Source organism: Bufo gargarizans, chromosome 4, assembly GCF_014858855.1.
Source record: "Bufo gargarizans isolate SCDJY-AF-19 chromosome 4, ASM1485885v1, whole genome shotgun sequence".
NCBI lineage: Eukaryota > Metazoa > Chordata > Amphibia > Anura > Bufonidae > Bufo > Bufo gargarizans.
Window position 1 is genome coordinate 236,892,158 of NC_058083.1, and position 22,534 is coordinate 236,914,691.

Consider the following 22,534-nt stretch of genomic DNA (forward strand, 5'->3'; position numbering starts at 1 on the left):
AATATCCCCATGATAAAGGGGTTTGTGCAATAGCTAGGGTCTTAGATAATAATCGAGAAATGCCCTGATCACAAAACAAATTCATGCTAAAACTTATTATGTTAATTTTTGAATATTTTCACATTCGAGGGCAAACTTTATCTTTAAACAAGGGGGACCAAAATAGGTACCCGGTTTGTTTTGCAAACATTAGAGATGAGCGAATTTCATATTTTGAAATTCATTCACACTTCATTTGTTGGTATAAGGTGAATTGCGTTACGGATTCCGTTACCATGGACCATAACGCAATTCTATGAACATAGAATTACGTAACATAGCCAAGACAGATCAGTCATGCACTCCATTGAAAGTCAATGGGGGACGGATCCGTTTTCTATTGTGGCAGATTGTGCCAGAGAAAACGGATCTGCCCCTATTGACTTGCATTGGGGGTCACGCCGGATCCGTCTTGTTCCGCATCCCAGGACGGAAAGCAAAATACATGTTGCGGTTTGCTCTCCGGTATGGGAACGCAACTAAACGGAACGGAATGCATTTTGGAGCATTCTAGTCTGTTCAGTTTTGTCCCAATTGACAATGAATGGGGAGAAAACTAAAGCGTTTTTTTTTCTGGTATTGAGCCCCTATGACGGATCTCAATACCGGAAAACTAAAACGCTAGTGTGAAAGTACCCTTACATGGTACAAGGAAACTAAGTGGTAGCTGAGGGAGATAGGATTATTAGGAAAACCTTCTTTATGAAGGTAGATTCTAACAGTTTGCTACATTTTATAAGTTGCAGTTTGGAAAAATGAAAAACTAATGTCCTGTTTAGGCAATTTAAGATGATCTGACAGAAATGTACGAAGAATGAAGATTTCCTCCAACAGGGTCACTTAGGGTCCATTCACACATCCGCAGAATGGGTCTGCATCTGTTCCGCAAATTGCGGAACGGGTGTGGACCCATTAATTCTCTATGAGGCAGGAATGGATGTGGAAAATACAGTGTGCTGTCTGCATCCGCATATCCGGAGCGCCCCCCCGATCTTCCGGTCCGCGGCTCCGGCCAAAAAAATAGAACATGTCCTGTTCTTGTCCACAATTGCGGACAAGAATTAGGAAATTACCTCACACATTGCGGTACATGGGATCATCTGTAAAACTTTACTGACCATTAAGAACATCTTGCTCCAGTAGGTTGTGCCTGTTGGTTAGGGCACCTGACACTGTGCTGAGTACTCCTTTACTTAAATATACGCCATAGGAAAAAAAAAAGTCCCCAGTGCACTGCAACTAAAGAATTATTTCCCATATGATCCTTTCTCAATTCTTAATTGACTATTTGATCCACAGTACAGACCAAAAGTTTGGACACACCTTCTTATTCAAAGAGTTTTCTTTATTTTCATGACTATGAAAATTGTAGATTCACACTGAAGGCATCAAAGCTATGAATTAACACATGTGGAATTATATACATAACAAAAAAAGTGTGAAACAACTGAAAATGTCATATTCTAGGTTCTTCAAAGTAGCCACCTTTTGCTTTGATTACTGCTTTGCACACTCTTGGCATTCTCTTGATGAGCTTCAAGAGGTAGTCACCTGAAATGGTTTTCACTTCACAGGTGTGCCCTGTCAAGTTTAATAAGTGGGATTTCTTGCCTTATAAATGGGGTTGGGACCATCAGTTGCGTTGTGGAGAAGTCAGGTTGATACACAGCTGATAGTCCTACTGAATAGACTGTTAGAATTTGTATTATGGCAAGAAAAAAAGCAGCTAAGTAAAGAAAAACGAGTAGCCATCATTACTTTAAGAAATGAAGGCCAGTCAGTCCAAAAAATTGGGAAAACTTTGAAAGTGTCCCAAAGTGCAGTCACAAAAACCATCAAGCGCTACAAAGAACCTGGCTCACATGCGGACCGCCCCAGGAAAGGAAGACCAAGAGTCACCTCTGCTGCGGAGGATAAGTTCATCCGAGTCACCAGCCTCAGAAATCGCAGGTTAACAGCAGCTCAGATTAGAGACCAGGTCAATGCCACACAGAGTTCTAGCAGCAGACACATCTCTAGAACAACTGTTAAGAGGAGACTGTGTGAATCAGGCCTTCATGGTAGAATATCTGCTAGGAAACCACTGCTGAGGACAGGCAACAAGCAGAAGAGACTTGTTTGGGCTAAAGAACACAAGAAATGGACATTAGACCAGTGGAAATCTGTGCTTTGGTCTGATGAGTCCAAATTTGAGATCTTTGGTTCCAACCATCGTGTCTTTGTGCGATGCAGAAAAGGTGAACGGATGGACTCTACATGCCTGGTTCCCACCGTGAAGCATGGAGGAGGAGGTGTGATGGTGTGGGGGTGCTTTGCTGGTGACACTGTTGGGAATTTATTCAAAATTGAAGGCATACTGAACCAGCATGGCTACCACAGCATCTTGCAGCGGCATGCTATTCCATCCGGTTTGCGTTTAGTTGGACCATCATTTCTTTTTCAACAGGAAAATGACCCCAAACACACCTCCAGGCTGTGTAAGGGCTATTTGACCATGATGGAGAGTGATGGGGTGCTGCGCCAGATGACCTGGCCTCCACAGTCACCGCACCTGAACCCAATCGAGATGGTTTGGGGTGAGCTGGACCACAAAGTGAAGGTAAAAGGACCAACAAGTGCTAAGCAGCTCTGGGAACTCCTTCAAGACTGTTGGAAGACCATTTCAGATGACTTCCTCTTGAAGCTCATCAAGAGAATGCCAAGAGTGTGCAAAGCAGTAATCAAAGCAAAAGGTGGCTACTTTGGAGAACCTAGAATATGACATTTTCAGCTGTTTCACACTTTTTTGTTATGTATATAATTCCACATGTGTTAATTCATGGTTTTGATGCCTTCAGTGTGAATCTACAATTTCCATAGTCATGAAAATAAAGAAAACTTTTTGAATGAGAAGGTGTGTCCAAACTTTTGGTCTGTACTGTATGTTATATAATGTACTAGTAATTTTTTATTTTTTTTTATGTCTGAACCACTAAGGTCTAGAATTAATAAGCATAGGTCCAATGTCAGTAGTGGACATGGCAAACAAAGTGTGTCCCGGCATAGTTCCTATATCGGGACCGTGGAGTGCACATAGGCTAGCAGTTTTTCCTATAGTGGGCAAGCACAACCACCGCTGCTAGTTTGCAGGGTGGTCGTAATCCCTGAATATGAGCAGTGTATACTGGGATGAAAAAATAAATAAAAGTCAGCAAAGGAAGCAATATGGACAATCACAATACATTACTAAGTGACTTGTATTAAAGGAGTTCTTCAGGCTTTTAATATTGATGACCTATCCTCAACTGTTTGAAGAGGAGGCGCGCGCCATGCCAGCGCTGCCTCCTCTTTACTGTTTACCTTCTCGCCGTCGCCTCTGCAGCGGTGAGCAGGTGTAATTACAACTAACCGTCCCATTCATTTCAATGGGATGGATCGTTCATACACTTGTATAGGACCGTGCCGTCCCATTGAAGTGAATGAGACGGTTAGGTGTAATTACACCTGCTCACCGCTGCTGAGGCGACAGTGACAAGGTAAACAGTAAAGAGGAGGTAGCGCTGGCATGGCGCGCGCCTCCTCTTCAAACAGCTGATCGGCGGGGGTGCTGGGTGAGGATAGGTCATCAATATTAAAAGCCTGGAGAACCACTTTAACTTTCTCTACAGGAGCAATATTTATTTTTAAAAATCAGGCAGGGTGCGGTACCCCACAAGTAAAAGGTATTTATCTCAATTAATAAAAAAAACATGAAAAGTCCTCTTTAAGATCTCCCTCAAACAGACGTAATGGAGTATATTTTAGGGTCCATATCATGGCAGCACTTCTCCACCCAGCTGCGGGTCTATATAGGCATATATGATGCCCCACCTACCGTGTAACAAAGGCTAGGGCTACACAGCAGCATGGGCCGTGCAACAGCAAGTCGGCGAAAATTCATGCAACAACAACGTTTGACTTGTTTGCAACTTTCTGTTCGGTGATTTGGTGGAAAAACACAGCCAAACTCGACTTCCGTTAAAGTCAATGAAGTAAAGTTGCACAACTTGCGAGCCAAAATCCATCAGATCTTGATCCGCCAACTGTCACGCTGATAATCATTAGGTACAATGTCACCGTGTAGCCACCCTGCATTGACAATAGGTGGGGGCTTACTGCTTGCTGTCAGGTATCTCCCATCGGCTGGTTAGTTATTCAGCGGGATCGTTCAGTGTACAGTATATGGCGGAGCAGTGAGCCCAGCCATCTCCAGGCAGTACTGCACTAGGAAGACTGATCTGTCTTACTAACGCTCATTTAGAGAGCGACGCTATGGGACATTTCTATACTATAAATGTGCAAAGTATATTACAATAATGTTCCCCATCACTCTCCTTACACATTAGGAAAAACATGGCAGACTAAGCTGAGAACTGCTGCAGTGTCCCCGTTACAACCATGAGCATTAGAGCTTAGCTTATATTCACTGCTGCTGGGAAGGGGGGGCGATGCATGGAAACTGCTACATATCAACGATGGCTTGTACTGGCTTCTTTTCAGTAGTGCCCAGCAACATGAGCCGCCACCGGTGGGCTACAGCAGACGTTTCACTCTCCATCAGCACACGCCCAGGATGGCAGACAGCACCCGACAATGCTGAATAATGCAGACTGTTCAATTACCAACAGCAACCACCGCTTGGCTTTTACCGGTTGCTATGGACAGAAGGCTTTTTTTAAAATAAAATTAGAAGATAAAAAGCAAACGGAGCAATTTTTTCTCAGTATGAGCAGTGGAGAAACAATGGAGCAGATTTACTCATGCGACTGATGTAAAATGCCCCAGAACGGTCCTATTACTGCCATACGTCACATGATGTGTAATGCCTGGTTGTGAAGCTCAACCGGGGGGGGGGGGGAATTGCACCTCAGCGCAAGATCACGGCTTGGATAAGGTAAACTGACTCACGGACACCGCGCGTGTGCCGTCAGGGGTAAGGAGATCTGACGGTCTTTTCTCCTTACCCTCACACTGCGCACGCGCGGATTGTGAAATCTCCTTTTGCTCCCAGCACTATCAGCGATCCGGGGGGTGGATACCCTAACCCTTGTGAGGGTAAGATTTCACAATCCGCGCGTGGTGTCCACGAGTCAGCGCTCCATGTAATTTTATCTTACCCGTGCCGTGGTAATGCGCTTGCGCACACACCCCAAGTCACAAGGGGTAAGGTATTTTCACGAAGTAAGGATTTTTGTTAGAACACCGGATTTTTCTGCAGTGCGCCATCTATTTTATTCAGATGCCACACGGACCCATTAGAGGTGTTGTGTCTGAGAATACCGATTACTAAAGATGATGCTTCATCCAAAGTCGCTTCACTAAAAAATGTGTTATAATACTGGATGGAGATTCGTCTCTGTACAGTATTAAAATGTATGGGCTCCAATGAGTCAAAGTAAGTTATTCACGAAGTCGCGCAAGACTTTGTTCAATAACTTTGGTAATTGATTATTACAGTGAAAAACCTTGAAACCAAACTCTGTTCTAAGCTACCACTTGGAACCAAAGCAATTACCAAAGTCAGGGCCGTCTTTACCAAGGGGCAAAAGGGGCAGCTGCCCTGGGCCCAGTTGCTCCTGGGGGGCCCAAGGCAGCTGCCTCTTGAGCCCTGCTAGCTACTGCCCTGGGTGTCAGGCTGTCGGCTACACAGGCATCATGATCGTACTGTGTTAATGATCTTAATTCTAGGACCTTAATGAGTTTTGCTCTAGGACCTTAATGACATCATTACCATGTGACCAGTAACCTAGCAATTACTGGTCACATGGTTATGAGGTCATCACAGGTCCTACTGAGTGTTGCAGAAGTTAACTGTGGAGCTTTTTTGTGTAAAGATTACATCAGAAAAAGGTGACAGGGGCTGTTATGTTAATATACTGTAAACTACTGTATAGTGGGGTGCTGTATACTGTGTGGGGCTGTATACTGTGGGGGCCTGTATACTGTGGGGGCCTGTATACTGTGGGGGGGCCTGTATACTGTGGGGGGGCTGTATACTGTGGGGGGGCTGTATACTGTGGGGGGGCTGTATACTGTGGGGGGGGGGGTGTATACTGTGGGGGGGGGGGTGTATACTGTGTGGGGGCCTGAATACTGTGTGGGGGCCTGTATACTGTGTGGGGGCCTGTATACTGTGTGGGGGCCTGTATACTGTGTGGGGGCCTGTATACTGTGTGGGGGCCTGTATACTGTGTGGGGGCCTGTATACTGTGTGGTGGGCTATATATTGTGTAATGGGCTGTATATTGTGGGGGGGGCCTGTATACTGTGGGGGGGCCTGTATACTGTGGGGGGAGTGCTATACTGTATAGTGTGGGGGGCTGTATCGTGTATAGTTTGGGGTGCTGTATACTGTGAGGTGTTGTATACTGTGAGGTGCTATACTGCTCTACTATATACCGTGGGGTACTGTATAGTATGGGGTGCTAAACTGCATACTGTGTGGTGCTGTATACTATAGGGTGCTATACTGCATACTGTGGGGTGCACTGTAACACTAGGGTGACCCGAGCCCTGGTCTCCTTCCTGCAGAGCGGTGCCCACTTCCAGCCCAGAGCACTGATCCTGAGCCGCTTGAGTCTTCAGAACTGGAAGTATTTATAGTCATTCACTGGACTCTACCAGATGTGTGGATTTTTTGTGTGTGTGTTGTGGTGGAGGGCGTGATTGCCTGCTAAGGTGTGGGAAGGCGGGATCCAGGGGGCCCAAGTAAATTTTTGCCCAGGGTCCAATCAATATTAAAGACGGCCCTGACCAAAGTTATTCAACTAAGTCTCGTGTGACTTCATAAATAACGGACTTTGGCTCATCGGAGCCCATATAGTCTAATACCGTACGGAGACGAATCTACGGATGACCTATACTCAGGATTGGTCATCAGTATCCGATCGGTGGGGATCCAACTCCTAACACTCCCGCCCAACAGCTGTACTTTGAAGGGACTGCAGAGCTTTGTGGGCGCCACAATAGTGACATCACATTCAATCAGTAACAAAACCTAGGCACAGCTCAACCTCATTGAAGTCAATGGAGTTGTGCTGCGATACCAAGCACAGCAGTTATCCAATGGAAGGTGCTGTGATTGGTTAGCTAAATATGGACAAGGTCAAGTGCATGAAGCAGGTGGTATGAAGTTAGACAAGGGTCCACCCCTGCACCAGATCTATCGTCCAGCCCGAGCCACCGTGATAAGTCTGGGGCATCTTCTAACAATCTCACTTCCCGCAGACATGAAGACCCCTGTGATCACCTACACTTTTATGCAGCTGCTGACATAACTAAACCAATGCTTCCATAAAGAACAAGTTGTAAAATATTTTATTTTTATACCTGAGTCTATATACCAAAAATATGTCTAATTCTTCTACATATGGTGGAACCCAACAGATGACCAGTATCCATCATCACAGCAGATCTGGAGGAGCACCACGAGAAGATGTCACAGTAACCAGAACTTAGTCTAATGGGTATCTTTTGTAGATAACTTCTGACCATTTCGCCAACCAGATGGCGGCATCTTTTCTCCTGGATATAACCACGCAGTGTAACAAGCCTCTTAACGCCAGAGCAGACATGTCCGACCTCTCACGAGATATCCTCCAGGTAGTCCGCCACATCACTGAGGTGGGAGATGGAGTTGTCCAAGGTGAGCTCCTCCAGCTTGTGGTCACTGGCAGTCAGGTCATCCACAGACAGCTCCTCCTCCAGGTCCTCTCCTATACTGAGCTCAGAGCGCTGACTGCTGCTGTGGAAGTCATCCATGTAGTCCTCCTCATTGGCAGCCTTCTCAAAGGGGGACCTCAGCTCCTTCAGTGAGCCATCTCCGTCCTGATCACTAACCTTAGTTGACCCTGACAGGGAGCTCTGCGAGTGTGTGGCCCCTGGATGGGCCCCATTGCTCTCCTCCTTCCAGCCATATGTTTTCTCGGGCTTGGGTATAGGGTCATCAAAGAAAGAGTCTCCCTCTAGGTCGTCTTCCTCCTGCCGGAGGTCGGTCTTGGAGGGGTCTCCATGGGGCTGGGCGCCGGGAGGCAGGTCACGGGTCACCACGCTCCTGCACTGCATGAAGAGCCGCCGATACATGGCCAGGAAGCCCTGCTCATCCACGCCGCCCCTGCCCGCCAGCTCGTCCGCCATGTACCTGTCCAGCATGCTCCGGCTGAAGTGCGGGCAGAGGTCCGCCAAGAGCGCCCGCAGCTCCTCCCCGCCGACCTCCCGGGAATCTCCCCGGCGGCACTGCTTGAACTTGGCCTGCGCCTCCTCGAGGTCCTCCGGGGGCAGCTCCTGCGGCACAGGCCGCGCCGCATCTCTCCGCTGGGATTGTCTGACCAGCTCCAGGAGCAGCGGCGCCTTGGACACGGGGAGCCCCAGCTCTCGGCAGGTTGACGTCCGCTCGTCCGGAGCGCTGGGCAGGCAGGCTTCAGGCTGCAGCACGGCCAGGGTGAAGTCCAGGTGGAAGTGCTGCAGGAAGTCCGTGATCAGGCCGGCTACCAGGCGGCCATCTCTAGTGGCCAGGAACTGCCGGAGACTCTCGTTGATGAGGGAAGGCTTGTTCTCCGCCCGCTCCTGCTCCTCCAGCGCCAGGAAGACGGACGCCCGCAGCTCGGCCTTTATCTTGTTCAGGACGCCGTTATTCTCCAATGTGTGGATGAGCAGATCCCTCAGCTCCGTGTCCTCCTCCGCCGCAGACATCCCTGCCGAGCGGCTCCACTCACCACCTACTAAGGGAAGATTGCCGAGCTTATCGAGCGTGGATCTGTCAACGTCTCCAAACGGCCAATCACACCGCGCGCCGCTGGCAGGGGGAACCTAGAAAAGAGCAGTGGGCGGCGGGGCGGGGCTTCTGACGTCAGAAAGCGCCAGGTTTGAGCGCCAAGACGGCTTCGCTGAACGCTGCCTTCAGTCACTAGTAACCTAGCAACATAAAGCTCCGCCCTCCAAGGCATTACGTGTAGCTGCACGACGCAGAGAAAAAAATCGATTGTCTCTACGGCTCAGCTACTCTGGGCTTGTGGTCTGTGTGTCTCATTTCAGCCCTCCCCGCGTTCCCCGGGCGCTTGGCAACCGAGCGGCGCAGAGCGTGGAAGTGAGGCACCGGGAGCTGGCTGCCGGGAGCAGGGTAGGATCCGGGGATTGGTGGGATGGGTGGGGTTTTCTACACTTGTTGGTGTGGCTCCGATCACTTAATCTTCTGACACATAAGATCACTGCTGTCTGTGATGCAGCCTCTGGCCTGTCCCTATAGATGTCTGATCCTCCTGTGTGATGGCTGCTATGTTCTGATTACCCTGTTATGTCACCACCACTCTCTGTATACAGTGATCACATCATATGAATTGCTATGGTTACACAACTGGTGGAGCTGGTGACCACTCTGGAGCCCCCCCATAGGAACTGCCATAGAGAAGAGCCTGGACAGTAAGTTACAGCGTCCCCGGGACTCGCCCTGCAAATGGCCACTTTTTACTTAGTCTGTCGCAGTCTGTTCGCTAGGATGCTACTTTATGTAACCTACCTCTGGGATGATGGCTGTCAGCAAGAACCCCCCCCCCCCCCATCCTCTTCCCAGCTAGACTGAGTGGTCTCCACAAGAGATGACTATCGGTGGTCACCAGTACCGAAGAACCTAGCCTGGCTGGAGCAAACCTGCTTCTCAGTGGGCTCCTCCATAGGGCAGTGTGGTACCCCGGCATCTGTATAGGGCAGTGTAGCGTATGCTTGTGAAGCCCCGGGTCCATATGTATAATCGGGGGAAGCCATCAGGGCTGGAGGAATCCTGCTACTCAGTGGGCTCCTCCATAGGGCAGTGTGGTACCCCGACATCTGTATAGGGCAGTGTAGCGTATGCTTGTGAAGCCCCGGGTCCACATATATAATCGGGGGAAGCCGTCAGGGCTGGAGGAAACCTGCTTCTCAGTGGGCTCCTCCTTAGGGCAGTGTGGTACCCCGGCATCTGTATAGGGCAGTGTAGCGTATGCTTGTGAAGCCCCGGGTCCACATGTATAATCGGGGGGAAGCCGTCAGGGCTGGAGGAAACCTGCTTCTCAGTTGGCTCCTCCATAGGGCAGTGTGGTACCCCGGCATCTGTATAGGGCAGTGTAGCGTATGCTTATGAAGCCCAGGGTCCATATGTATAATCTGGGGAAGCCGTCAGGGCTGGAGGAATCCTGCTTCTCAGTGGGCTCCTCCATAGGGCAGTGTGGTACCCCGGCATCTGTATAGGGCAGTGTAGCGTATGCTTATGAAGCCCCGGGTCCATATGTATAATCTGGGGAAGCCGTCAGGGCTGGAGGAAACCTGCTTCTCAGTGGGCTCCTCCATAGGGCAGTGTGGTACCCAGGCATTTGTATAGGGCAGTGTAGCGTATGCTTGTGAAGCCCCGGGTCCACATGTATAATCGGGGGAAGCCATCAGGGCTGGAGGAATCCTGCTTCTCAGTGGGCTCCTCCATAGGGCAGTGTGGTACCCGGGCATCTGTATAGGGCAGTGTAGCGTGTGCTTGTGAAACCCCGGGTCCACATGTATAATCTGGGGAAGCCGTCAGGGCTGGAGGAAACCTGCTTCCTCTTCTCCAGTGTACAAGCCATAGGCCACCTCCAGAAAACCGGCCTAAGGAACTGGTTACAGACGTCAGTATAAAATATACTTTGCATGTAATAATGCGTATACGTGGACCGCACGATTTTTGTTGGTAACTTCTCAATTTCAAAACATCCAATTTTGTGCATATGGGTAAAAACATCAGATTCCACAAATATCTTCCTCTCACAGAGAGCCCTGTGGAGTATCAAAGACCGCGCCAATAGTGAAGTACTGTAGACACTATTCACATGCACTTGTATTTGTTATACTCACAAGCGCCGGAGAAAATGCGGGCACATCAAACACATATGACTTCTCGTGTCTCTCTCCCATGGTTAATTCTACAGAAGAGAAATCCGCTCCAATAGTGAAGGACTGCAAACACTTTGCCTAAATTTTTTTTTTTATTATACTCACAAGCGTAGATTTCAGGTGACTACCTCTTGAAGCTCATCAAGAGAATGCCAAGAGTGTGCAAAGCAGTAATCAAAGCAAAAGGTGGCTACTTTGAAGAACCTAGAATATGACATATTTTCAGTTGTTTCACACTTTTTTGTTATGTATATAATTCCACATGTGTTAATTCATAGTTTTGATGCCTTCAGTGTGAATCTACAATTTTCATAGTCATGAAAATAAAGAAAACTCTTTGAATGAGAAGGTGTGTCCAAACTTTTGGTCTGTACTGTATATAAAACTAATCCCCTCATATTAAGGGTAGCTACCCTACCATTCTTTTTATAAAAACTACACAAATATACATTTTCATTTACGGGATATCCCGTTCATAAACTCCCTTCCACACATCATTGACCTTCATGCATCCAGGTGGTACATACCTGACCAATCCTTGGAGAACCTACCGTGAGATGCAGCCGTTTCCATTCATTCATTACTCACAACAGGGTACAGCGTAAAGAAAAGAGTGTTACCGTCAAATATGTCTCTTGTTATCTTGTTATGTCAGGCACGATGTCGCATCACACTCCACATTCAATCCCTGTGGTTGGATCGTGTCCAACTCGTACATCCATTTCACCTCTGGTTGATCAATGTTTGCAATAGTATCAAATCCCCACCCCCGCGCCAATTCCCCTTCACTAATTCCACCCCAGCAAACAAAAGTCCTCTAGGGGTTTTCTGGTGAGCGGTTTAAACTGTGGCGAGACCCCATGTGTTTATAAACCTTTTTTAATGTTCCTTATATGTTCTTGTATTTGTGTGCTAAGCTTTCTCATCGTGCGGCCCACATACTGGAGGCCACACAGGCACTCCAGCATGTAGTCCACCCCTGAACTTTCACATGTAATTTCTCCTTACATTTTTTGGTCCTTATTTCTTTTATTCGAATGGATCATAGACACCATTTTCAACCTCCCTTTCTTGTTCCTATTCCTGCATGGAAGGCAGAACCCACACCATACAAATGTATCTTGCTTTTGTTTTCCAGTATCTATGGGGATCGCACTGCGCTCTAAATGATTCCTAAGGTTTGGGGCTTTTCTAAAAATAATCTCCGGGGCGGTCGGGGATTTCCTTTCCCAGGACAGGATCATTTTTCAATACTGTACAATTATTTCTGATGGCATTCTTTATAAGGCCGGCATGCCTGGTGTACTGCGCAAAAAATGTAAAGCGGAAATCTTTTGTTATTTTTCAATCCTTCCTTACCCCTCATTTTTCCTTTCTCCTCTATAATTCAACTACAAGTTGTTAGTTCTTCCCTCGAATAATTTTTTTTCTATGAATTTGTCCTGTCTAATCTGGCTTTGTTCTCTAGTCTGTCACGTCAGTACAATTACGATAGATCCTTTTTATCTGTCCCTTAGTGATATTGTGAAGCCATGGGCCATAATGGCAACTTTCCATGTCAATATAGCCATTTACACCTGTATCCTTAAAAAAAAAAAAAAAAAAAAAGTTTTTGTCTTAAGAATACCACCGTCGACAAATATAGTCAGGTCCAGAAAATTCACTGCTACATTGCTAATGGTGCTGGTGAATTTTAAGTTCCAATCATTTACATTTAGCGCCGCAGTAAAGTCTTCCAGACCCCGTCTGTCCCCTTCCCGTCATATCTCCTCCAGATGATTAGTTTACCAAACTGAGATATTTTGAACAAATATGGGCTAATCTTCTCCTTCTCCCAAAGGGACATAAACAATTTAGCGAAACTGGGGGCGAATGTGTTTGATGTGCCCGCATTTTCTCGGGCGCTTGTGAGTATAACAAATACAAGTGCATGTGAATAGTGTCTACAGTACTTCACTACGGTGCGGTCTTTGATACTCCACAGGGCTCTCTGTGAGAGGAAGATCTTTGTGGAGTCTGATGTTTTTACCCATATGCGCAAAATTGGATGGTTTGAACCTGAGAAGTTACCAACAGAAATCGCGCGGTCCACTTAAACACATGTGACTGATTGTGGACAGAGCCCACTTCACATTTGGGACCTGCGGCGTTCAGACATTGAGGCAACGTATTGAAAACCCTTTTTATTTGTATGTAATAATGCCTAGAGTCTTTGTTGTCATGGTAGGCCCATATCACTTCCTCCAACCACCTGGTGCTAAAATGTTCCCACAACACAGTGGTGTCCAGGGTGTGCTGGACCTGAAGGTGTCACCCATTTCCTGTTGACTTTAGGTGGAGGGATTTGCCCACGTGTCTGTCCTAATGTAGTTTCTGTTTAGCCTCTGACCTTACTATGGTAACGGTCCTGCAGCTGAGGCGTACTGTATAAATCCGCCACCTGGGGAGCATTGACCCACCGTGCATGTGGCTGCAGAGTCTGGTGAGTACAATCTCTTTGTCTGTAGACACTTGAAGATTCATGTTTTGTGTCTCGGTGCGGCAGATATCTGGATATCCTTCCAGGCACTCGTTCAGATTTCTCTTGTATGCAGCAGATTGGAAATCGTGAGGTCTTCTTGTGTTAACGCCCTGAACATATGTTTCCAACAAAAATATTTTGCTGGTGAATGTGAAACATCCCGGGAATCATCCATGACTGAGCCGCCCAGTGCTTTCCAAAGATCCATTTGTGTTCTACGTGGGTCAGTTCCTTGTAATCGGAACCTGTGGGACTATGGAGACCACTTGTAACGGGACGTACGGGAAGGAAGCCCTATAATGTCCTCGTCTGTTTATTCAAGGTAGTTTTACCTCTATCTGCTCAGCCTTTTGCTTCTGGTCTTGTGAACATTCCCATTCTATTGCTGTTCTGTGTCAGATTATCCAGCTTTCTGGAGTATCCAATGCTCGATTCATGGAATTGCACTATATTTTTTGTAATATTCATGTAACTTTGGAATCGGCAATCTCCAGCATGCCAGCTGTGGAGAAACTGCAACTCTCAACATGCACGCTTGCTTGGCTGCCTATAGAAGAGAATGGAGCATGCTGGGAGTTGCAGTACAGTTGCAGTGCCATAGATTGCTGCTAACCCCTCATACATTTCATCATCTTTGGATCAGTGGAGATTCCGCACTGATTTTTGGAGGCGCACTTTCAGAATCCACCATGTGAGCGGACCCCTAGGGTAGGGTCACGCAGAGTGTTGAGGACTGGTGCGGCCACTTTACAGCCAGAGACGGTTGTGAGATGAAGGGGAGAACATGTAATATAAGTTCTTATATATTCTTCCAGTATGATACAGGATATGATCTAACTAGGGGAGGACTGTCTAGGTTTTTTATATTTCTCTTATGCATTTTCTACATGTGGTGTATCTTTAGCTCATGCACACAAATTATAATTATTTTTTTTCTGTGTCCATTCCTTTTTTTTTTTTTTTTCGGCCCATATGTGGAACCTTCACTTTAACGGGGACCCAAAAAACCGAAAATGAGTCGATGTGCATTCCGTATGTCCACATGGCTGTTCCGAGAAAAAATAAATAGAACACGTCCTATTATTGTCCGCATTACGGACAAGGATAGGACTGTTCTATTGGGGGCTAGCTGTTCTGTTCCACGGAATGCTCACATCCGTTAGCCGTGTTTGGCGGACCACAAAACAGAAAACAGTCGTGTGCATGAGCCCTAAGCAGAATGAAGATCTGAAGTCTAAAGATTACAAGCCCACATTTCACCAGCAGGAACCCTGTTATGCCTGGACACCTGATCTTAGGAAGTGAGCCATCCAGGAGCAGAATCCCCGCGTTCATATTTCATGTTTGGATAGAAGCAGTGTTGACAGGTCACTTTCTGCGCCTCTCAGGTTTGGGGAAATGAGCGCAGTATTAGATCATTTTGCTGGTCACCTGGATGGAGTGTGATGGAAAAGGGCCGTAGCCTCAGAGGCAGATTGTGTACAATGCCTACAATAACTACATAAGTTATTCTGTTCACACAGCATTGGAGCAGTAAAATGGATTCACCCCATTTGTATTAGGACCCTGAAAACTTATGCCACAACTTTTCTTTCCATATAAAGTGATATTTCGCTCTACATGTACATGCAGCTTTCATGTTCCTGAATGCGGAAATAAGTCACAAAGCTTTTTATAATCTTAAAGGGGTTATCCTTAGGGCTCGTTCACGCAAACTTTTTTTGCGTTCCGTATACGGGCCGTTTTTTTTAGTTCCATATATATACGGAACCATTCATTTCAATGGTTCAGCAAAAAAAATGTGATGTCGGGCAACACAAGTAGGCAGTGCCAGCAGTACTGTAGTGCAGAACAAAATACCGCCCCAAATACCCCAGTACAGCACAAAATACTGCCGCCAGCCCCACACTATGAAGATATATCATCATCCTGAGGACGGTATTACAATTGAATTCAGGAGGGAACCTTCAGCCGATGCTGTCTGCATCTGCATTTCCGGTCCGCGGCCCCGTACTTCCGGTCCGCAGCTCCCGAAAAAAATAGAACATGTCCTATTCTTGTCCGCAATACACTGCGGACGTGTGAATAGACCCCAAGTCAGAAATATCTTTTCCCGGATAACCTCTTTAAAGAAATGTCTATAAAAAAACCGGAATCGAGGTTAAATGTAAGAGTTGGTGTCGATAAAGGGATGATTCCAAGGTGTTACACTGCTGGGACCCCCTAATGATAAGCTGTAATCTGTAGGGAACCCATCGGCAGGTGTTCGACTTCCCTTCAGCACCAACGCAGGGGAAATGGAGCATTACTCATTTCCCACGTGGAAGAACGGCCCCTATAGTCACTCTGCAGATGCGTTGGTTTAGCAAAACTAGAGACTCACTTTGCAGTATGGCTAAACAGCGACATTGCAAGTAATGATGGTGTGGCAGTGCAACATGCTGCATCCATGGTTACGACCACCCTGCAGTCCATCAACGGTGGACGTGCACGCACACTATAGGAAAAGGTGCTAGCCTCTCTGGTGGCCGGCACTGCGAGAGTGTGCATAGGCCAGCACTTTTTCCTATAGTGTACAAGCATGGCCACCACGCCTAGATTGCTATGTGGTCATAACCCCTGGATATGAGCAGTGTGTAATGTGATGGAAAAAGGAGTCAAGCCAGTGTAGGAGGCAATATGGCCAATCACAATACATTAGTAAGTTCCTTGTATTAATGTTGTCTATATGATAAATTACATTTACTGAAATGAGATAACACCTTTAACCCCTTAAGGACCAGGCTCATTTTCACCTTAAGGACCAGGCCATTTTTTGCAAATCTGACCAGTGTCACTTTAAGTGCTCATAACTTTAAAACGCTTCGACTTACCCAGGCCGTTCTGAGATTGTTTTTTCGTCACATATTGTACTTCATGACACTGCTAAAATTGGGTCAAAAAAGTTAATTTTTTTGCATAAAAAAATACATTTTTTACCAAAAATTTTGAAAAATTAGCAAATTTCAAAGTTTCAGTTTCTCTACTTCTGTAATACATAGTAATACCCCCAAAAATTGTGATGACTTTACATTCCCCATATGTCTACTTCATGTTTGTAGCATTTTGGGAATGATATTTTATTTTTTGGGGATGTTACAAGGCTTAGAAGTTTAGAAGCAAATTTTGAAATTTTTGAGAAATCTTCAAAATCCCACTTTTTATGGACCAGTTCAGGTTTGCAGTCATATTGTGAGGCTTAGATAATAGAAACCTCCCAAAAATGACCCCATTCTAGAAACTACACCCCTCAAGGTATTCAAAACTGTTTTTTCAAACTTTATTAACCCTTTAGGTCTTCCACAAGAGTTGATGGCAGATGGAGAAACAATTTTGAAATTTCTATTTTTTGGAAAATTTTCCAATATAATCAATTTTTTCCAGGAGTAAAACAAGGGTTAACTGCCAAACAACACTCAAAATGGGTTGCCCTGATTCTGTAGTTTGCAGAAACACCCCATATGTGGTCGTAAACTACTGTTTGGCCGAACGGTAGCACATAGAAGGAGGGGAACACCATATGGGTTTTGGAAGGCAGATTTTGCAGGACTGGTTTTGTTTATACCATGTCCCATTTGAAGCCCCCTGTTGCACCCCTAGAATAGAAATTTCAAAAAAGTGACTCCATCTAAGAAAGTACACCCCTCAAGGTATTCAAAACTGGGTTTACAAACTTTGTTAACCCTTTAGGTGTTCCACAAGAGTTAATGGCAGATGGAGAAACAATTTTGAAATTTCTATTTTTTGGAAAATTTTCCAATATAATCAATTTTTTCCAGGAGTAAAACAAGGGTTAACTGCCAAACAACACTCAAAATGGGTTGCCCTGATTCTGTAGTTTACAGAAACACCCCATATGTGGTCGTAAACTACTATTTGGCCGAACGGGAGCACATAGAAGGAGGGGAACACCATATGGGTTTTGGAAGGCAGATTTTGCTGGACTGGTTTTGTTTATACCATGTCCCATTTGAAGCCCCCTGTTGCACCCCTAGAATAGAAATTTCAAAAAAGTGACTCCATCTAAGAAAGTACACCCCTCAAGGTATTCAAAACTGGGTTTACAAACTTTGTTAACCCCTTAGGTGTTCCACAAGAGTTAATGGCAGATGGAGAAACAATTTTGAAATTTCTATTTTTGGGAAAATTTTCCAATATAATCAATTTTTTCCAGGAGTAAAACAAGGGTTAACTGCCAAACAACACTCAAAATGGGTTGCCCTGATTCTGTAGTTTGCAAAAACACCCCATATGTGGTCGTAAACTACTGTTTGGCCGAACGGTAGCACATAGAAGGAGGGGAACACCATATGGGTTTTGGAAGGCAGATTTTGCAGGACTGGTTTTGTTTATACCATGTCCCATTTGAAGCCCCCTGTTGCACCCCTAGAATAGAAATTTCAAAAAAGTGACTCCATCTAAGAAAGTACACCCCTCAAGGTATTCAAAACTGGGTTTACAAACTTTGTTAACCCTTTAGGTGTTCCACAAGAGTTAATGGCAGATGGAGAAACAATTTTGAAATTTCTATTTTTTGGAAAATTTTCCAATATAATCAGTTTTTTCCAGGAGTAAAACAAGGGTTAACTGCCAAACAAAACTCAAAATGGGTTGCCCTGATTCTGTAGTTTGCAAAAACACCCCAAATGTGGTCGTAAACTATTTGGCTAAACGGCAGGACATAGAAGAAGGGGAACGCCATACGGTTTTTGGAAGGCAGATTTTGCTGGACTGGTTTATTTACACCATGTACCCTTTCAAGCCCCCTGATGCACCCCTAGAGTAGAAACTCCATAAAAGTGACCCCATCTAGGAAACTACGGGATAAGGTGGTTGTTGTTTTGGGACAATTTTTGGGGTAAATTAGATTTTTGGTTGCTCTATATTACTCTTTTTTGAGGCAATGTAACAAAAAAATGTAATTCTAAAATTGTTTCTACATTCGCTATTTAGTTTTGTGGAACACCTAAAGGGTTAACATAGTTTGTAAAGTAATTTTTGAATACCTTGAGGGGTGTAGTTTCTTAGATGGGGTCACTTTTTTGGAGTTTCTAGTCTAGGCTACATCAGGGGGGGCTTCTAATGGGACATGGTGTAAAAAAAAAAAACTGTCCATCAAAATCTGCCTTCCAGAAACCGTATGGAGTTCCCTTCGTTCTATGCCCTGCCGTGCGGCTATATAGCCATTTACGACCACATATGGGGTGTTTCTGCAAACTACAGAATTGGGGCAATAAATGTTTAGTTTTGTTTGGCTGTTAACCCTTGCTTTATTACCGGCAAAATGGATTTAAATTTAAATTTTGCCCAAAAATAGGTGTTTTTATTTTATATTTTTAACACCGTTCATCCGAGGCGTTTGGTAAAAAGTTATTTTTATAGCGACGACTTTTACGCACGCGACGATGCCCAATATGTATGGCTCTCAGACTTTGGAGACACTAAGCAGGCATCCTAAAACTGCGGCCCTCCAGATGTTGTAAAACTACAATTCCCACCATGCCCTGATGATGGCTGTAGGTTGTCTGGGCATGCTGGGAGTTATAGTTTTACAACATCTGGAGGGCCGCAGTTTGAGGATGCCTGCACTAAAACTAATATTTTTTGGGGAAAGAAAAATTGTTTTCGTGTCTCCAAAGTCTGAGAGCCATAGTGTTTTATGTTCTCTAGTGAACTGTTGGGGATTATAAAAATTTAGTACTCCATGGAAGTGTGATACTCCCTGAAGCAATCGATAATGCAGAGGCCCGGATGATCGGGGCACGTGTCACATTGAGTTGTGGTGTCCTTCCGTATCCCCCTCTTGTGACACACTCTGCACTTTTTTTGGGTTCGTCCCTTCTTTCCAGTATGGGGGACCACACCTGGAAAGTGTTGGCCAGGGACGATCCGGGCGCCTCCAGTTCCCGAGGTACTCCGGCCTGCTCTTTCCCGGTCCGAAAAGATCAGGTCTTTGAGGACTGCCTCATAGAATTGGAGGAATGTCCCTGTGCTGCCAGCGCTTCGGGATAGTACAAAAGAGTTGTACATGGCAACCTGCACCATGTAGACCGCAACTTTTTTGTACCATGCCCGGGTTTTGCGCATGGCGTTATATGGCGTGAGGACTTGATCAGAGAGATCAACTCCTCCCATATACCGATTGTAGTCGACGATACAATCGGGCTTGAGGACCGTTGCCGCGGTACCTCGCACAGGGACTGGGGTGGTGCTGTTACCGTGGATTGTGGACAGCATAAGGACATCCCTCTTGTCCTTATACCTGACCAGCAACAGGTTTCCACTGGTAAGTGCACGGGTCTCACCCCTGGGGATAGGTACCTGGAGGGGGTAGGCAGGGAGGCCGCGTTGATTTTTCCGCACGGTCCCACAAGCGAACGTGGATCTGGCGGCAAGGGACCTGAACAAGGGAATGCTGGTATAAAAGTTGTCCACGTACAAGTGGTAACCCTTATCCAGCAGTGGGTACATAAGGTCCCACACGAGTTTCCCGGTAACACCCAGAGTGGGGGGACATTCTGGTGGTTGAATCCGGGAATCTCGCCCCTCGTACACACGAAATTTGTAAGTGTACCCTGAGGTACTCTCACAAATTTTGTATAGCTTCACGCCATACCTCGCCCGCTTTGTGGGAATGTATTGGCGGAAACTGAGTCTCCCCTTGAACGCAACGAGAGACTCATCAACCGCGACCTCCCTTCCAGGTACGTAGGCCTGCTGAAATGTGGCCCCAAAGTGATCGATGACCGGCCGTATCTTGTACAGCCGGTCATAGGCAGGATCACCTCGGGGTGGACATGCTGCATTATCGGAATAATGCAGACATTTCCGGATGGCCTCAAACCGGTGACGTGTCATGACCATACTGTACAGTGGGGTCTGGTACAGGACGTCCCCACTCCAGTATTGCCTGACACTGGGTTTTTGGACTAGACCCATATGCAGCACGAGGCCCCAAAATGTCCTCATCTCGGCTGCACTGACCGGCGTCCAGCCACCGGGTCTAGCCAAAACTGAGCCTGGGTTTTGAGCGACGAACTGTTGGGCGTACAGATTCGTCTGCTCCACCATCAAATTCACCAGTGGGTTACTGAAAAAAAAACTAAAAAAGTCTATTTCAGTAAACCCCACTGTGGGAATCTGGATTCCAGGATTGCCAGCGAAATCCGGAATCTCAGGCTCAAAGTCCACTGGGGGACACCAGCTAAGTTCATCGGCAGGGGGCTCCGGTGAACTTATTTGGTGGGCCGGGAAACCAGTACGAACCCCAGGGCGGCTCGTACTAGGGTGGGCCACAGGATCCCTAGCATGTGTGGCCCCTGGCTCCGCCTGGCGGCGTCTCCGCTGCCTTGGTGGCTCATCGTCATCCGATGATGATGAGGAGGATGCGGATGACAAAAGGAACGTGGGGTCATCCTCATCCTCACTGGGGCTCTCAGAGTCGGAGGCAATCTGGGCATATGCCTCCTCGGCCGAGAACACCCGGCGGGCCATGGGTGTGTGTGTGTGCGTGTGTATGTGCGTGCGTGTAAACCTTTATTCTATGTGCGTGTGTGTGGGGGCACGGGTGTTCACGTACTAAAAAGTCCAGGCAAAAAAAAGTGTTAGGAAAAAAAAAAAAAAAAAAGTTCAAACTTGCTGATCTGCGGTTCAACGCTGATCAGCGGTCGGTGGGGTGGTGGGGCGGGCGATGCGCTAACAGTGGACGGACGCTAAAAAGTGCCGGCCAGTCAGCGCACGCAGAAAAAAAAAAAAAATGGTGGTGGGGGAAGGGTCTGGTGGTGGGTGGGGGGGGGGCTGGTGGTGGGGGGGGGCTGGTGGTGGGGGGGGGGCTGGTGGTGGGGGGGATGCGGGGGGGGCAAGTGGCAGGGGGGGTCTGGGGTCTGAAAGTTGAAAAAAAAAAGTTTGGAATAAATGTGCTTTTTTTTTTTTTTTTTTTTTCTAACTTTTCCCTTCTATCCCTGCCTAAAGGTGCCTCTCCCTCACTGACCCTAACTTACCTGGGTGGCGATGGGTGCAGGAGGGTGATGGATGCCGATTTAGGGGGACACAGGAGCTGGTGCTGGACGATGCTGCACGGTCAGGGTGCTGGACAGGAAGAGGAGGGGAGAGAGGAGCGCAGGAAGTTTGAATCTCGCGCCTCTCTCCCCTGCACCAATCAGCACCCTGGACAGCGGCGTTCAGCACCAGGGCCAGCTCCGCCTCTGCAAATCCTCGGACTGCGATTGGTGGTGTAAAATTACGCCACCGATCGCAGTCTTTTTCCGGTTCATCGGGTCACAGGACACCCGAATGGACCGGAAACGCAGAAAACCGCAGGTCTGAATTGACCTGCGGTTTTCTGCGATCGCCGATACGGGGGGGTCCAATGACCCCCCCCTGCGTTGTTACGGGATGCCGGCTGAATGATTTCAGCCGAAATCCCGTTTCGATTAACCCCCGCGGCGCCGGAATTCAGATTTTAAGTCAGGACGTACCGGTACGTCCTCGGTCCTTAAGGACTCGGGAAATAGGGCGTACCGGTACGTCCTCGGTCCTTAAGGGGTTAATCTAAGGCTTCGTTCACATCAGCGTTCAGCCTTTATGTTCTCCTGCTCTGTTATAGGAGCAGGAGAACGGAAAGGACGGATTCGGCACATAACTGAGCCGAAGGGAGCCCAAGGACCCCATAGACTACAATAATGGGGTCCGTTAGGTTTCCGCTCAAAGGGAGATTTTTGAAGCAGAGACAAGTCCTGCATGCACAACTTTTGTCTCCGCTCTAAAATCATTTTCTGAGCGGAAACCTAACGGACCCTATTATAGTCTATGGGGTTCTTGGCCTCCGTTCGGCTCAGTTATGTGCCGAATCCGTCCTTTCCGCTCTCCTGCTCCGTTATAGGAAAGGCTGAACGCTGACGTGAACTCAGCCTAACATTGCGCCTCATGAATATATCTGGCCTGTTGGTTGCAGTCAGTGTGAATGCTTTAATATTTGGCGGCTTCTCTTTCAGTGTCTGCATTCTTCATTGTGCCTCTGTTTAA

At 46.9% G+C, this 22,534-nt stretch overlaps 2 protein-coding genes across 7 annotated transcripts in view; one reads left to right on the forward strand and one right to left on the reverse strand.

The window, feature by feature from the left end:
* Positions 1-7,351: 7,351 nt before the first annotated feature.
* CEP43 (centrosomal protein 43) lies at positions 7,352-8,843 on the reverse strand. The gene has a single exon (XM_044290676.1). The coding sequence runs from the start codon at positions 8,746-8,748 to the stop codon at positions 7,642-7,644; it is 1,107 nt and encodes a 368-aa protein (XP_044146611.1). The 5' UTR covers positions 8,749-8,843; the 3' UTR covers positions 7,352-7,641.
* A 206-nt stretch (positions 8,844-9,049) lies between these two features.
* The window catches only part of RAB23 (RAB23, member RAS oncogene family), a 32,450-nt gene continuing 18,965 nt past the window's right edge, over positions 9,050-22,534 (forward strand). Inside the window, exons 1-4 of one of the 6 annotated variants that reach the window (XM_044291832.1) lie at positions 9,131-9,175; positions 9,376-9,474; positions 13,332-13,432; positions 13,548-13,793. In XM_044291832.1, the coding sequence (XP_044147767.1) occupies positions 13,771-13,793 (23 nt within the window). In that variant the 5' untranslated portion in view covers positions 9,131-9,175; positions 9,376-9,474; positions 13,332-13,432; positions 13,548-13,770. Of the gene's footprint in view, positions 9,176-9,375; positions 9,475-13,027; positions 13,433-13,463; positions 13,794-22,534 lie in introns of those variants that run through there. The other 5 variants (XM_044291830.1, XM_044291836.1, XM_044291831.1 and 2 more) reach the window with 5 other exon arrangements.

Coding starts and splice junctions, on each gene's coding strand:
- CEP43 (XM_044290676.1), bottom strand. CDS start 8,748: ATGTCTGCGGCGGAGGAGGACACGGAGCTGAGGGATCTGCTCATCCAC.